This window comes from Barbus barbus (assembly GCF_936440315.1).
Source record: "Barbus barbus genome assembly, chromosome: 11".
In the NCBI taxonomy this organism is placed as follows: domain Eukaryota; kingdom Metazoa; phylum Chordata; class Actinopteri; order Cypriniformes; family Cyprinidae; genus Barbus; species Barbus barbus.
In genome coordinates, this window is record NC_136739.1 from 20,687,536 (window position 1) to 20,705,437 (window position 17,902).

The 17,902-nt window shown below is 37.9% G+C and overlaps 1 protein-coding gene and 1 pseudogene across 7 annotated transcripts in view; one reads left to right on the plus strand and one right to left on the minus strand.

Moving 5' to 3' along the window:
• LOC306877370 (integrin beta-like protein 1) overlaps positions 1-1,671 on the plus strand; it is a 43,748-nt pseudogene extending 42,077 nt beyond the window's left edge. Inside the window, exon 11 of the transcript in view lies at positions 1,146-1,671. The product of the transcript in view is annotated as an integrin beta-like protein 1 (transcript). The remainder of the gene's footprint in view (positions 1-1,145) is intronic.
• Positions 1,672-2,229: 558 nt separating this feature from the next.
• Positions 2,230-17,902, minus strand: part of LOC306877371 (fibroblast growth factor 14) — a 165,916-nt gene continuing 150,243 nt past the window's right edge. For 5 of the 6 annotated variants that reach the window (XM_079429102.1, XM_079429104.1, XM_079429103.1 and 2 more), the window contains exons 4-5: positions 7,411-7,609; positions 3,736-5,192 (exon numbers count right to left, since the gene is read on the minus strand). In XM_079429102.1, the coding sequence (XP_079285228.1) occupies positions 5,053-5,192; positions 7,411-7,609 (339 nt within the window). In that variant the 3' untranslated portion in view covers positions 3,736-5,052. Of the gene's footprint in view, positions 5,193-7,410; positions 7,610-17,902 lie in introns of all 6 variants that reach the window. The other variant, XM_079429101.1, reaches the window with a different exon arrangement.

The following is a 17,902-nucleotide window of genomic DNA, read 5'->3' on the forward strand; positions in this document are numbered from 1 at the left end:
GCATACAATCAGCCAATTCTTCCCCTTACCTTGGGTAACAGTAATGCACTCAGCCTTTATAATTATAATCATGCAAAAATGTGCCTGCCAGTTTCTAAATAATTTTCATGGCTTCTTCAGTAAGATATTCTCATTACACCCGCAATTGATGAGCGCTGCGGAAAATTCAATGTATTAGGGAAAGCCGAGGCTTAATTTCATGCACAGCAGATGCGAATTCCAACTGTTTTGGGCATTATACAATATACGGCTCTCAAGCTTTCTTCTGAGCAAAAGCTGCTGTCATATTCAGCATACATTCTTCTAACAGCGTATGTAAACAACCTCGCCTCCGCTGATTGACAAGTGGCAGCCCACTTCATTGACCGAACCTATGTAACTATATGTACCCTATTGTAAATTCCCTCCTTTTAAGTGGCTGTAGAAAATGTTAGATATTCTGTATACATCAATATGGAGTTCTTTGCCGTACACTCTACTTCATGCATTAGACTTCTACTGTGTTTCACCACAAATTTGCCCTAAGGGACCTTGAGCACCCCTTCTTTAATTTGCATAAAAATACATTGCACACAAATATTGGATAGAATAGTAATTTGTTGTTGTTGTTGCTGTTTTTAATTAGATTAAACATTTTTATTTATACTTTTCAGTATTTAATAAAAAATATACAAATAATTATTGGTATATGTATTCACTCTGTGCTTCTGATGCCTTAAAATGCTGTCTAGAACACAGCTATTGACTTTTGTACAGTTGGCCAGTACTTATTGTAATTGTAAATTATTGATTGATTTTGATTATAATTGCAAACATTTGAAACACATACTAAATGGTTAGCCAAAGTGATACATTTAAATTGGCTCGTTAAGCATCACAGATAATAATTTTGTGTACACCAAATTACATTTACAAAAGCTGAATAAAAAGAGCAGTAACACTATGTAATACCTGTGCCACTACATGGACTGAATTTGAACTGAATAGACAGGACCCCAGAGAAAGTGGCTCCAAAACTTGCATTTGTACTTGGTTTCCCTTTGCACATTCTGCCAAGGAGGTGTGAAGAGAGAAAGCATGTCGAGACTTGGAGAGTGATGATCTGGGTTTCTCAGTTCTGTCTCTCCTCTCAACTTCTGTTCCAGGGAACGGCGTGTGCAACTGCGGAAATTGTGACTGTTGGGATGGCTGGACAGGAAACGCCTGTGAAATCTGGGTTAGAGAGGAGTATTAACCCCTGGTAGACACTTAAAGACTGTTTCTGTTGTCAATCAAGACAAGAAAAGGGCGGCTGCACCAACAGCGGACAAGGGAAAATTGATTTTAGAGATCTGTGCAATATAGCGGCATTCAAATTTTCATAAAACAACTGTGGGAGACGACATCTATAATCCTCTATAGTTTTTCATTTAACTATATATATTTTTGAAAATTGGGTATAATAATGCTTACATAGACTATTGGCTGACATATAAGCACTAAAAGGAGAGGATCCATGCAAATGGCCAACAAACAAGAAAACGTTTTATTACTATTCAGGTTGCTGTTTTTCAGAGCTCTGCTTGTGTGCAATGTTTTTATGACCCTATTTTATGTACGGTAAGTTCCATGTGACAAAAGTTGTATACAGCCTGATGCCAATAAATTTACCATGCTCTGAGATGTCATGAGAATGAGAAAGCTCTTTTTTTAAACATATCTCAAATTATTTCTTGTCAAAATATTACTGTTTTTTTTTTTGTAAATGAAAAGAGTTAAAAAAAAAAAGGTGCCCATGTTGAAGGTAAATTATATTGACCAAGGAAAGGGAAAGGGTGTGTGGCCAAGTATGGTGACCCATACTCAGAATTTGTGCTCTGCATTTAACCCATCCAAGTGTACACACAGTAGTGAACATACACCTGGAGCAGTTTGCAACCAATGCTGCGGCGCCCAGGGAGCAGTTCGGGTTTGGTGCCTTTCTCAAGGGTCTCACCTCAGTCGTGGTGTTGAGGGTGGAGAGAGTGTTGGTTATTCACTCCCCCCACCTACAATCCCTGCCAGACCTGAGACTCCAACCCACGACCTTCCGGTTACATGTCCAAAACTCTATCCATTAAGCAACGACTGCTGTAATTAGCATAAATAAAAACTAGGGGAATAAAACTGCTCCTTGGTCACCCCATTACATGTTAATATATGTCTATATCGCACAAATATCGCATCAAATTGGTTAGAGAGATTTCAGTACACCTTTATATAAATATTTTATTCAATATGTTGTATCTGTGTATACAACAAACACAAACTGTACAGTGCAGACAAACTCTTTGCATATATGTATGTAAAATTAGCAGAACATACCAACAGTCCATGATACACATAGCCTACGACATGCAGTTCATATATGCCACCCTCTTCCCATGCAACAGATGAAGTAACTGTCAAATTAATGTTCAAAACCAATCAACAGACAATGGAGACCTTCCTTCACCACTGAAAATCAGAAATACGAAGAAAACACAGAAATGATTAATTGTTCAGCGATTGCTCCTCATTACGATTAAACAACGTCACGCATGACCTGAATGGAACGAAACGAACACGGACGTTTGAAAGAGGAAAAACAAACGAACGTACTAACAAATGCACACGTACTCACCAGTCACTTACAAAAATAAATTCAACCTTCGTAAAACCAGTTCACTGGTCTGCAGGGCAGCTGTAGCCCAGCATGTAGAGCTCATTGGAGTGAGTGATTTGTTTCGTGTGGAAGTGGGACACCAGCCTCGAACTGATTTCAAATATGAAGCTACTTTTCCTGTATAGTACTGCAATCTCATTCTAGCATTAAATTCGGCTTTGTACAGACAAATATTTAAGTCTAATGTGCTTGAACATCTCCTAATATGAAACTAGCTCAAAATCCCAATAAATGAAAATATAGGTCTTCAAATGATGTGTTGAATATATTTGTATTTAGCAGCATAGCCTCGGTCTACTTCATAACATCCTAAACGGTATTCATCATTCAAACTATGAAAACTGTTAAAGCAAGACAGGCTTCATGTCAACTCGGCTGATAATTGGCTAATCGTTAAAATCCTAAGTAGATGTGAGTAGATGACGATTTCAAACGCAAAGTGCAATGGTCTCAATCCAGAGTATGAGAGAGCCTTATATAATCATGCCCATTCAGTGTAGCCCTACGCCTCAAATTAGCTTTAGACATTTCTAGTCGTCCCATACTTTGGTCCTTAAGAAAATGCATGCAGGTGATTAGTAATAGGTACCCCGGTCTTGCACTAAATGAATAATCGAAGTGAAGGACATCATTTGGAATCTCTTTAAGTTTGAATCGAGACGATTAAAAAGTCGAGACAATTGTTCTTCTTGATGAATCCTAGTCACAGTGAGGACAAAAACCGAAGAGGACCGCCATCCTCAGTTATTGAAACGGCTGGATTCTCGTGTGTATGGACTTTGGTAACAATCAACTTTTGTGTTTGTGGATCAAGTTGCTACTGAATCTGTGTATGTTTGTGGGTGTGTGTCTCGGGCATGAGGCACCTTTAACCCAGCACAGACTGGGTACATGTTTTTGCATGCTGGGTTAGAGGTCATCACAGGCACATGATGAGCAGTACTGGACTCTGCATGCTGAGCTAGGAAAACCCCTCTCATTTCAGAATCCTAATATCTGGTAGTTAAAAATCTATTACTTTTTTTTTTTTTTTTAAGATTTTTGTTTTATTTGTATACAGTGAAAACATTGTTATAGAAGCCATTTCTTGCACTGCGTCAGCATTGCAAGAAAAGAACGTAATACTAACCTTGGCCATGCCTTTGCTGAACAAAATGGGTGTGCAGCCAATAGTAATGGTGCCTACTTACATTGAGCCATTTAACTGCCCAGGCCTGTAGTAGACTGTATTTCTCTACGGCTGCCACTCTCGTCAGATTTAATGTGCTCACCAGAACGAGCCCACAGTTCAGTGGAGTCAGCATGTCAAAGAGGGGCCTTGACCAGAGGCCTACAAAGCCTATAGATATTCCTAGAGCCCACGCTCTAAATTAAGAGCAAAGAAAAGTGGAAATTCACCTAGTTACTGGGGTTGAAACTGATTTGCACCGTACTAGATAGTGATATGTACTCTATACACTTTCCCCAGCACACGCCAGCTCCTTGTGTTGGACTGCTGCGGGCGTGACTAATGCACTCTCTGGCATTTGCTGTCTAAGTATACTTGTGGCCCTTTCTAGACATTACAATAATGAGAAGACATGAGCGCTGAACCTTGGATAATGAGTTGGATTCTGTTTAGGAGGCTCCATCCCCTTGAAAGACTGACGTCTCTTGACCATAAACATTGTGAAGGGACTTTGTGGAAATCCATCGTTGTGTTTGAATGACTGCACACCAGAACGCATCGCACACTGCCCCGACAACAAATTTCAGAAGTAACTGACAAAAGGGAAAGATTTGGAACTTCGAGCTTCAGAGACTGGGGACACCTAGAAAGGAGGAGACACAGGAGCGTAATTGATTTAAAAAAAAAAAAAACAAGTTGTGGATTCCAGTCCATATATATATATCTTTACAGTATTACCCCAGAGCGTAGCTGGTGTTACTGTGTATATAGAAAATAGATCTGAAATGTACGGTCTCTGCTGCTGCGACAGGGTTCAAGAAAAGGGTTATAACGGGTGACTGTTAGCAGGCAAAAGAACCGCCACGCAAGCGCCTGCGGTACACAATTTCATTCTCATGGATTGTCTCGATTACAGAAAAAACATCGGCTTTATTGTGTCAAAAGGCATTCCATATCAGTAAGGGCATTCCATGGTGAGAGTTTAGCTGGTTTATCCAGTCGCATCCTCCTACGTGCACAGCTGACCACTCTTCCGGAGCCAGTCCGTCGTCGAATTAGATTGGAACAGTCAGAGGAGTGAAGGGGTGGAGGGAATGGGGAGGAGAGAGCAGAGGATGCCTGGATCTGATCCACAAACATGGAGAGTCTGACAAAAGGAGCACGGCTCTCCGTGGTTGAGCATGGCCGAGATGGGATCTGGCTATGTGGTGGGCTTGGTTTCCTTGCTGACAGGTTTGCCTCCGTTCATGACGGCCGGCTCTGTGCTTTTACTTGGAGGCACGGCAGGTTTGGGCACTGTCTCCCCCACGTCATGCAATGATGGCTCTCGGTACATAGCGACTGCAAAAGACATCAGAGAAGGCAAGAGTCAGCCAGGTAACTGCAGCCGCCCCATGTGAGGCCCCAGAGAGACCTCTTATTAGAAATGATTTGTGGGGCTTGACTGAAATCTGTGTATAATTACGTCTAGAAAAGTTTCTCCCAACTCATTCTCATTTCCAAACCTGAAACTTGGCTAAAAAGACAACATTCATTAGGGAAACTGACAAGACATGTGAAAGTTTGTCAAAGTGTGGGCAAGCAGTCAGCAGGGCAGCATCCTTTCCTTAGTTGTGATTGGAAGATGGTCTGATCTCTCAGGATGTATTTGACTAGGTTCACTGCTTCACATCAGTTCAGATTTACTGTTTTCTTAGCAGTGCCGCTACATTACGGGTTGCTGGCTGGTGTTGCGTTATTAGCCGAGAAAATAATGAACACACAACAGGATGAGAGACTGGTCTAAAATGTGGGCATCTGTACATGGCAATAAAGCATTGCACAGACAGAAACGGGCCACACATCATTGCAAATTACACCTCAAAACCGTACATAAAGCATCAATCTCACACTAGCCAGACACATTTTACAGTGTGGCCATAAAGGAGCTTTAAAGGAGCATAAAGGAATATTTGAAAGGACAGGTTGTCCATCATTATAGTACGAAGGTGGGTCTTGGATATGTGGTGCTGTGAAATAATGTTTGAGCTGTAAATCATTATGCATTCAGATAACGGGAATATAAGGCCAAATGTTTCTGTTCGAACCCTTGGTGAAGAGCTCATAGTCAAGATAAAATGGTAATTTTACATCCTCATGATCATCATAATTTACCCTAAATCTGAAATTTGTCAGTTCCTGTGACCCATGTTAGCTCTGTACAGATGCTCTTCTAGCACGCATTTTAATATTTTAACTCTACAAACTAACAAAAGTGGGCATATCAAGGAATAATGAATTCTGAATTCTGATTTGTTCATTTCATAGTTGTTGCATAAAATTAGAAGACTTGTAATATAGCACACATTATATTGTATGCTACTTTTGTTTTGTTTTGTTTTTTGGATTCATTGTAATGAAAAGAGCAGTCTGAACATCCTGTTATGTCCAAAATCATACATTATTTGAACAATATGAGGATTTTTACCCAGGATTTTACCCAGAGCATAGCCAACAATCCTGATTACTATTTTGCTGATCACAGTGTTTCTCAACTGATTTGACACATTTCTAAGGTCAATGATTTCAAAACAATTAGACTTATTTAACTAAGCAAAACTGCATAATGAGCGCTGCATTATTTTCAGGTAACACATTTAACAAAGTAAATATGAAAACTTCTGTTTTCTATTGATTGCATAACATATTCCGCTTATTTGCATCATGTCTTTCTTTCCATGCATTTTTTAAGATTAAGATTTAAGGGTTTTTTTCATCCACATCAACTCAAGCTCTGCATTTAAGGAAGGAATTGTGAAGATGTTCAATTCACATCTGGCACAGATGCTGTACAGCCCCATGAGAACACAGCACAGATGGTGATGTTGGGTCATTATTGACCAATGACATTCCTCCCTCTTTTCTTGGTTTTCTTGAGTCAATGTAGATCTGCGCACATTATGCTGAACTCTGTCTGGCCTCTATCAAGAAACTATGATTTCGGTGTCAATTAGACTGTCTCTCATCTCATTTGAGATGGTTGTCCCCTACCCCTCTTCTCACCTCCTCTTACATCATTTCCTCTTGCTCTTTCCTCAACTCTTTCAATGTCCTCCTCCTATCCTCTCATCCTACATCCTCTCCTATTTCTCTCCCATCATCTATCTTCCTCCTCCACTATTATTCTCTCATCTTTATCTCTTCTTCCTATCCTCTCTTATCTTCTTCTACCCCCTCCATCTCTGTAGTTGTTTGTATTAAACACTTTGAAAACATGAACCTTGGACTGGAGATTTTTTTGTGTGTGGGTTTTTGATAAAAAATATGTATGTTGTCATTTGTATTAACACAATGAAAATGTACAACCTATTTTGGAAAAGTGTTTCAATGCCTGTGTTCCTTGTTTTGACAACCTTGACCTTAGTTTGAAAAAAATGTGTAAACCATTTGAGAAAAACTGTAAAAAGGCAACAAGTAAAAGCATATCTCTCAGGGACCTGTGCACTTCATTACCATTTTGCCAGTGTCACAGTGACCTGGATGTTAACCGTTCTCTTGAGGCTTTCAGAGCATGCTTTACCTTCTAATGGCTTGGGCAGGAAGTGAGCAGCTGGTTTAGTTTTCTTCACCCGGTTCCCCTTCATGGCCTGGCCATCTTTATTTAAGCCAAGGAACCATGCTCTCCCCGACTCCTGCTGCCTATACAGCATGGATGAGTAGATCACATAGTAGTTTTCAAACACGGACTCTTTAAACTTGCATTCCGGCGTAAATAGTTCCTGTAAGAAAGGGAGACACAAGAGGATGGCATCACACTAAAGCTGTGGGAAATTCTGTGTGGGATTTAGGGTTAAAAAAAAAGGGTTCAATAAATATTTCACATGAATAACTGAAATAAATAAATTCATTATTAAATAACTAAAACAACTACTTCATCTGTTTGACCTAATTCTATACAATAAAAAATACCCATTAATCATTTATTTATTATTCTAAATAATATTAATAATGTAGCAACTTAGCATTGCCATGCATTCTTTAGCATCTTACAGCCCCCCTCCAGTTCCATCACAAACCCCTAAGCATTTGAAATCTCAGGACTGGGAAACACTGATTTATAACAGTTTCAAGTCAGATTAAACTCCATATTTAATTTGGCAGTGAGGGATATTTTCTATCAATCAGAAGAGCTATACGACATATTAAACAGATTGCACTTCTGGCCCTCACAGCTTTGTATCCATTCATTCACTAAATATGGTGTCCACTCCGAAAAACATTTATAATATGTATGTTTATACAGTTGGACAGACAGTACATTGGTATTTTGAGTTTGATACGTTTAATTAACAGAACAGAAACAGCAAACTTGTTAACAGAACACAGAGACTTCTTAAAATAACATTCAAATTCCTGTACATTTTCCTATTACTCTGTATGCATGGTGATACGCCTGAGGTCTAATCTGTAGGCAGACACTGCAGGTCTGTCTGCTGATACCTGAATGAGCATACAGACAAAATAATTGGCCCCAAGACAAAATGTGATATTCGCTCATGACAAATTAATCCCTACTTTCACCTTCACTCCACGTGCCATGCTCAGCCATGCTAAGTCTATTATTTTCTTCAAATATCCATATCCAATTGCACAGTCCACACTTTGGCAAGGGCATTCCAACCTCTTCTTCACCATCTTTTCAGTACATCTGATTCCACACCTAAAAAGTAACTCGGAGAAAATTGTAGGCATACTGTACACCCACACTTCATTTGGCTCCACGAAATTTCATTTTGCAGTTAATTTGAAAAATCTGGGATCATGCCAGACTGTGAATCTAGCAGGAGCAGTAAACATTATCTGTAAATATTAAATCTAAAAATAATTTCTCAAAATGAGAAGTTCAAAGGAACATGGTTTTCTCTCTATGGAAACTAAAGCCGTAAATCTGATTAAAATGTCCCATATTTTCCTAAACATTTCACACTTCCATATCCAGAACATAAGACTCCATCGGATTAATCAATCGATTAAAATAAAAATGGCACAGCTGTCACATGGAGTTGTGAAACTGAGATCTTAAAGAATGAAGGTACAACCCGAATTCCAGAAATGTTGGGACATTTTTTTAAAATTTGAATAAAATGAAAACTAAAAGACTTTCAAATCACATGAGCCAATATTTTATTCACAGTAGAACATAGAGAACATAAATGTTTAAACAGAGAAATTGTACACTTTTATCCACTAAATGAGCTCCTTTCAAATTTGATGCCTGCTACAGGTCTCAAAAAAAGTTGGCACGGCAACAAAGGGCTGAAAAAGCAAGACATTTTAAAAAGATTCAGTTGGGAGAGCATCTAGCAACTAATCAAGTTAATTGACATCAGGTCTGTAACATGATTAGCTATAAAAGGGATGTCTTAGAGAGGTCTCTCAGAAGATGGGCAGAGGCTCTCCAATCTGTGAATGAGTGCGTGAAAAGATTGTGGAATACTTTAAAAACAATGTTCCTCAACATCAAATTGCAAAGGCTTTGCATTCTAGTTGGAAATCACGGACAGCGTGTCCTCCGGGCTAAAGAGGAGGGAGACCTTCAAGTGTGTCATCAGCATTCAGTTCAAAAGCCAGCATCTCTGATGGAATGGGAGTGCATAAGTGCATATGGTATGGGTAGCTTGCATGTTTTGGAAGGCACTATGAATGCTGAAAGGTATATAAAGGTTTTAGAGCAACATATGCTCCCCTCCAGATGACGTGTATTTCAGCAGGACAATGTAAAACCACATACTGCAGCTATTACAACAGCATGGCTTCGTAGTAGAAGAGTCCGGGTGGTTCTCTTTCACCTATAGAGAACATTTGGGGCATCATTAAATGAAAAATGTTCGGTTGCAGGTTTTTCGGAGTTCCCACCACAGGAGTCGATGGAGCGTGACTCCAATTAAATTAGTCCAATTTACGGGTGACATTAACTTTAAATGAGCTATCAATGTTGTTTGCTATTGCCAACACTTCATTTTACAGAGTCATGAAGAACAGCTGTGGTGAAATATTCTCTCAGAATTAAATAAAAGAAGATATTCGTCACAATATAACGGTCAGGGGATGGCGCTAAACGCATATTCTCATAAACAGCATTGATATAAAAAGAAAATCCAACAGGCGTAAATACGAAAATACATACAAATGTAGGCCTACACTTACTGATTTGTTTATTTCATGTTTATTATGTGTCAGTTTTTAATGATTTAACCTGTTAACCTTCAACCCCATTTAGGGCCTCGCAGGTGAAAATAACCTACCTGAATTAAAATGGTAACAGTTTGTGACAAAGTGTGCTTACACAAACAAATTAGGTATCTTTGGAAAGAAGAGACTCTGGGCTTTACTATCTATCATCCAGAGTTGATAATGCTCAAAAAGATAAAAAGTTATAGACACTGACGTGCCTTGAAAAATATTTTTCCACACTGAATGTTTTTTTATTTCATATACAAATACATGAAATAAGTCCTGGAGCAATCCAGAAAAGTAATGGATCGAAAGCCATGTGTCTCATCAGTTCATATTTCAAATTTGAAGAAGATACCATGAAAAATGAGATTCCTGCAATATTTTTTCTGAAACTATTTATAGTCCCCCCACCCCCCTGTTTGAGGAAAAATAACCACCAAATGGATTGCAGAATTATACAAGCTATTTTAGTCATTATACATGTTCCTGCATAGTTTTTCAATTATAAAATAATAGACAGATTTATTTGAGCACTAAAAAATACAAAAATAATTATTTGAGTAATAAAAAAGGAAAAAAAATAGAAAAAAATGCTTTGTATATAGTATGTATACTGAAGTATTCTTCGTTATTCGTTATTACAATGATAAATATCACTGCCAGACGTGAAGTGATATTGCCAGACATGGTCATAGAGTCAGTAAACACACGCTGATGTGCTTCCATTCAGATTATAATCAAACAGATGGGCCATATAATCAATAATAGCTGATCAATGAATCACAATGATAGCCGTCATAGAGTCGCTAATAAACACGCTGATGTGCGTCCATACAGATTATAATCATGCAGACACGGCCACATTCCCCACACAATACACACACACACACATATAAAAAATGTAGAAGAAAAAAAAAACAGTTTTTTATGGATAAAGCAGATCGCTAAGTTATGCCCCGCTCAGATGACAGCGTGCGTCACAGAAGCGTCACTGCCGGCAGGAGGGAGCGCCAAATTCAAATAATCTATATTCCGCTTTTCTGAGACTTTTTTTTCCGTAGACGGTCTCATTATGTTTGTAAGACCGTATTCTACAAAATCGTTTTGTTTTTTTACCACCAAGACGCTGTTTTTGAGCGTAATTTATTCCATAACGGACGCGAACAATAACTCTCTGAAGAAATGAAACGTAAACAAAGGAATATTCATCCTTATTACAACGTTATTGTTTCGCTGGACTAAAAGTGCTCGCTGGGATGTTTTTCTGTGGACCCTTACCTCTCTAACTAAACTGGGATTTCAGCAGTGGACGCGTTTGTGGCTCGTTATTACAATGATAAAGGTACGTACGGCTTTTTTACTCTGCGTGTTTGGATGTGTACTGCTTACACAAATGTAGCAAATTTGTGCCACTCATTCCTTATAAGCTTTCCATCGAAAAACAGCGATCTGTCGTCGATGCTTGAGGCTTAGACCCTCAGAATGATATAGAGTTTGACAAGATTAACTTTGTCCCGTTTCATTTATTCTATTAGAAAATAATGACACATGCAAACAAAGAGCGTTCAGTGCGAGGTCGCTCTGGTGCAGGCTATCAGGTTAAGGTTAGTTTAATGATTGAATAGCCTATATGGAAAATCGACTGAATTAAACATAGGGTAACATTGCATAACATCAAATATACAAAGCTGTTACAGAAGCATGTATAATTACAAACTAAATTTACTATTCCACACCTGTTAATACTCTGTTAGCAGTACGTGTTTTTTCCATGCTATTGAGCATTCACTCAATGCGTTCCAAGCAGTGCGTGCATGCAGCATTGCAGCGATCGTTTCCGTACCGAGTCTATTTTTGATGTGCTGCACACGCTGAATTAAAGTGACAGGGCATTGCTCACGTTAAAAAGGTACATGGATTGATACAAAATGTATTAATTGCACCATAAATGCATATAGGATAATTAAAGTAGTTATAGCTCTAGGGGTAAAACAAGATAAAGTACCCTACACTTTTAGATAAACATGTCAACCGGTGGAACTCGTGGTGTTAGAAAACAAAGTTCTTTTTATAACTAGCAGGATTATTTGTAATGTAAATGCAAAAAAAAAAAGGCACGAGATGGCTGTTTCTAATTTAGAATTGCGAAAGTCTACCTTTTAACGTAAGAAAAGTAGGCTGTTTACATGTTTTGCCACTTGCCTGAGCATCTTAATATATAAAATTTATATATAAATCAGTACAGAAGTAAAATCCATTTAGCAATATTGCGCTTAAAAGTGAATATGTCTATGAAAGATAGTATTATTATCTTTTCATCACATGTGTGAAAAGATAATCACTATGGTGAGAGAGAGAAAAAAAATTGTAACAACGTTTGAATTTTGAAATCAAAATAATGGTGGTAAACAGCCGCGGATCATAGCTGAGCACTAAATAAAGCACACTGAGCCTGTGCTGCTTCTGCACCGCATACGAACTGCACACGGACTGCACTGCAAATCGATCATTGCTTAATTTTGTTGACTCCTTGCTGATATACAGCACTCAACTGCCATGCACTGGATTTGAGAATCTGTGAAGACATCAACGATTTCGGAGTCGATACCGAGAGTCGATTCCAGTGCTGGAGTCGACTCCGACTCTAGGGCTATTCAGAGTCGAGGAATCAACTCTTTTGGAGTCGACTCACCATCCCTATCGAAGAAGACCACGAACTCTTCAGCAGCTGAAAACCTATATCAAGCAAGAATGGGACCAAATTCCAAAATCAAAAACTCCAGAAACTCATAACCTCGATGCCCAGACGTCTTCAAACTGTTTTGAAAAGAAGAGGAGATGCTACACCATGGTAAACATGCCCCCGTCCCAACTATTTTGAAACCTGTAGCAGGCATCAAATTTGAAATGAGCTCGTTTTGTGCATAAAATTTTAAAATTTCTCAGTTTAAACATTTATGTTATCTATGTTCTATTGTGAATAAAATATTGGCTCATGTGATTTGAAAATTATTAAAATTTAAAAAACGTCTCAACATTTCGGTAATTCGGGTTGTAATTCAAGTGGTTATACAGTGGTGTGGTTCTGTTTCATTTATGCTGAGACTTGCACTCAATGTCACATTGCATTATCACTAAAATATTTTAAAAACCCATTATAACTTTTAATGATTTACTAAAAACAAACTCACTACGTACAGTAGCAAACTATATTAGCTTCCCATTGTGCAGCATATATATATATATATATATACTGTATATATGCTTCATTCTGACAGATTTTGACTTCATTCTGACTGATTTTGAAATATTGCAGTGTACGGTCATTCAAAATGACTTAATATAGCCAGTGAAAGCCATTCATCTCCTCTGTATGACCCATTATTTGGTGCCATCTGTAAACACTGTTTGTATGTAGCATTACCCTGCGAATTACTGCATCGATTAAAGCTTCCAGGCTTGCTGTCAATTCAATAACTCCACCACTTCAATAATCCTAGGAGCACTTCTCTCTATTGGTAAATAGCACAAAAACTATCATTTATAAATCTACAAGTTCCATTAACACCCATCATAAAACTACACATTAAAGACCTCATATCTGAATAAGAATGCAAGTCCTATACCTATAAATATGTGTCTGTTCTAAAAGTCTCTTCTAAATGACAAATTTTATTTGGCAGATTTTACAGCAAAGCACTTCCTAAATACTTTCTTGCGAAAATAATACTGATGAATGAGATTTAATATCTTGTATATTTTAAAAGGACAGTTAATCAAAAAATTGAATCCCCTATAATATATTAATAAAAGTTAAACCCACTTTCTCCCAGTCTCTTTTTTAAAATATATTAAGAACCAGCAATAGTTGGACAAATATTACTACAATGGTGCTAAATTGTGCAAAATTGGAGCCCTATTGTTTTATTTTCAGCTGAGAGAAAAGCATTTCCACAGAACTCCTTCCTGCCTATTATTTCTCTGTTAAATCATTTCTTATCAACCCCAGACAAGGTACTTGGTTAGAAAAGGAGTGAAGATAGGAACTAAGTGCCATGTTAGTCAGATGCAATGGCAGAATAAATGGGATGAAATTGCATTATGTAAGGGAGTTGAACTCGTATATGTTTTGGAGGGCTCTCTTGCACCCTTGATTAAACATTAACAGCTGACTTCATTGAATGCATGCTAAAAAGTGGCCTTAAAACAAACCAGAACCTACCAACTGGTGATTTTCAGAAGAAAATGCTGAAACAACATGCAGTAGAAAGGTAACAGTTCAACTGTTGAATCAGTTTATAAGCCATTCTTATTACACAAAAGAGCTAAGCCGAGTTAATTTAGTTAGCAACAGTGGACACTACAAAATATTTTAAATCACATCTGACAACTACAGCAAACTCATGTGCCACTTTAGCCTTATTCCCTCTAATGTAACTTCAAAGGGAGCCAAATGTATTTTTGGTCTTGAAGGTTTTCCTGTCCTCATATAATGTTAAGATTATTCAATAAATGCTTAACCCCTCTGTCAAGCTCCTGAAGTTTGCAGACGACAACACTGATCGGCCTCATTCAGGACAGTGACGAGTCTGCTTACAGACAGGAGGTTAAGGAGCTGGCTCTATGGTCTTAACAACCTGGAGCTCAACACGCTCAAAACTGTGGAGATGATCATGGACTTCAGGAGAAACCCCCTGCTCTCCCCCCACTCACCATCATGAACAGCACTGTAACAACAGTGGAGTCATTCAGACTCCTGGGCACCACCATCTCTCAGGACCTGAAGTGGGACATTCACATTGACTCTATTGTGAAAAAGGCCCAGCAGAGGTTGTACTTCCTTCGCCAGCTGAGGAGGTTCAACATGCCACAGGACTTACTGAAACAATTCTACTCGGCCATCATTGAATCCGTTCTCTACACTTCAATAACTGCCTGGTTCAGCTCAGCTACCAAATCTGACCCCAAAAGACTACGGAAGGTAGTCCGGACTGCTGAGCGAATCATTGGTACAACCCTCCCCACTCTCCAAGAACTGCACTTATCCAGAGTGAGCAAAAGGGCTGGTAAAATCACTCTGGACCCCTCACATCCAGCACACTCCCTCTTTGAACTGTTACCGTCTGGTCGACGCTACAGAGCTCTGAGAACCAGAACGACCAGACACAGAAACAGTTTCTTACCTCCATCTCATGAACATTTGAACTCTTAACAATAAACATGAAACACCCAACACTATCATACTTTTTATGTAACATACATACTTATTACATTTCAAATTTGCAGCTAACATACCTGTACATACTGAATTGTCTATTTTATATATTGTGTTTGTGCTGTTTTGCATATTGTCCATTTTGTATATTTGTACATTATTATTATTATTATTATTTTATTATTATTATCTGTGTCCTGTCCTGTCGCTGTCATTCTGTCACTCTGTGGAGCTACTGTCACTAAAACAAATTCTTTGTATGTGCAAACATACCTGGCAATAAAGCTAATTCTAATTCTAATTCTAAATAAATCAGTATCATAAACTTACACTTTCTTAAAATAAACTTTCACACCTTCTTCAAATTTATAACATTTCATTAATTCTGGCAAAACTACGCTACTTTCTGAACGTTTTCAAAAAGAAACAATGAATTTGGTGTTATAAAGTGTGTTTTAATATGAGAGGAATCATCAAGACCACAGACAGAATTAGTCACTTCTTAATGATTCACCTTACTGACTCAAACTAAGAAAAAAAAAATGTTTGTTTGCTCAAATGATTTTGAAGATGAGTTTCAAATTTTCTTTCATCTTAGCAACTTTGCAGCTTTTCTTTTGAAATTGATTACAGTGATGTAGAGTATCTACAAAGAACCTAATTCAAAAAGATGTGCCTTAAAACAAAGCCTGGCCTTCTTTGATGATACTCAGAAGTCTTGAGTATGATAAAGCTACACTAAATTGACTGACTAAAATAAGTAAGTAAATAAATAAATAGATAGAGATACACACTGCCTACAACAAAAACCACTAAATTCTTCTCTTGCAGGAAGAAACACAACAACAAACCACTAATGAGTCAAATTTAATTTTATATAATCAAATTTTCTAATAATTAAACAGACAATCACAGAGATGTGCAGTCATTTGGTTATTTTGACATCCTTCAGTAATGCAGACTCAAATTCAGATAAATCTTAAGTCTCTCAAAACCTGTTGTTTAATTCTTGTTTTTGTCTCACTCCACCTGTTGTGTTTGATGCACTAAAGTGATACTGACAGCTAATTGGTTTGAAAGATTACTGCTGATAAGTATCGGTTATTTATATGGAAGGAGGCATATTTCAGCTGCAATTTTGCTGGAAACAAACAACATTCCATAATTAGCATATCCATTCTGATTGGTCAGTTTACATATTAGCAGATTCCACATGTTTATTCTCACCTATGCTATAAAGTATATAAAATATAATATAAATACATCTAAAAAAATAAATATCAATATTAAAATATCAATATAAAAACAAATAAAAACAAATCTTCATAAAATATATATATCTGAATTATACAAAAATAAATAGATTAAAGCAATCGTTTTAGTTTTACGTCTATTTATAATCCATTTTTGAGCAGGCTAAGCCTCCTTTGCTTGCTAAACTTGATTGCTGACTGCAAACGTCTCCCATGGGTCGGCACAAAGAGAGCCGGCGGTCAATACAATGAAAGCTTTATTTAATTTTGCATCCTAGCCAACAAATTAGGCAGGTGATGTGTGTCACACTGACCAACTTTGATCTTTGACAGCAAACACTATAAGGAAGAGGCGATCCATGCTTTTAACCGCCTTCTGCCTGATGCTCTTTTCTTGACAGATCTTCCTTTTCACAGCCTGCTATTAAAACAGCACATACCTTTCTATCATGTAGCCATGGTAACGCTTGAAAGGCTCCTGCCTAGCAATTAAGTTTTTTTCCCCTCTTTCCTTTTTATTTTGTCGAAGAAAGACATCAGTATTTTTAGTATTAGAATATGCATATACACTGGGTCTTTTGTTCGTGTTTCAAGAGTCACTGTGTGAAACAATGCAACATGGGAAGGTTTGATGATTTCAGTAGGAGCATGTTGAGAAGTTAATTACTATGAAATAATTAGAGAACTGTAAGTAAAAATTTAAATATAGCTCCTCTGGCATTTCACCAGGCTATCATGGGAAAACCAATCTCCTACGACTGTATACGAATGCTTCAAAAATGTCTCCAAATTTGCATCTAAAAACTGATGAAATGACCGAAAAAGTTAAGCTGAAGAAAATTAGATGAAAAGGGGTAGAAAAAGCAGCTTGGAAGGAAATCGATCTACTGCACCAGCAATTCACCCCTTACTTTCATTCTGCTTTGAATGTGTGGCCGTAATTGACCTTGGCCAGTGCCAGAAAGGGCAGTTTACTTCAGACACAGATAATCAACCCATCCCTCTCCGAGAGCAGACGGAGACACACAGGGGATGGGGAAAGAGAGGGAGAGCAAAAGAGTGAAGAGACAGAAGTGAGAGAAAAGAAAGGTTAAGGAATACAAAAAAAATAGACAGGGGGAGACAGAGCCCGAGAAAGCGAGCGAGACGTGCAAAAACGTGTCAGGCTGGCTCCCTTGTGCTGGCCTGCCAAACCATTTCTCCAGAACAGGGAAAAATTGGAAATTGTTTAATATTAACATTTGAATCAAGTCTATTAATCTCGAAAAGACTGAGCTTTCCTCACATCTCTGCTCATGTTGAAACATCAAAAGAGAGCCACATAATATGAGCTTCACTGAATTTCCTCAACCAACCAAACAACAGAA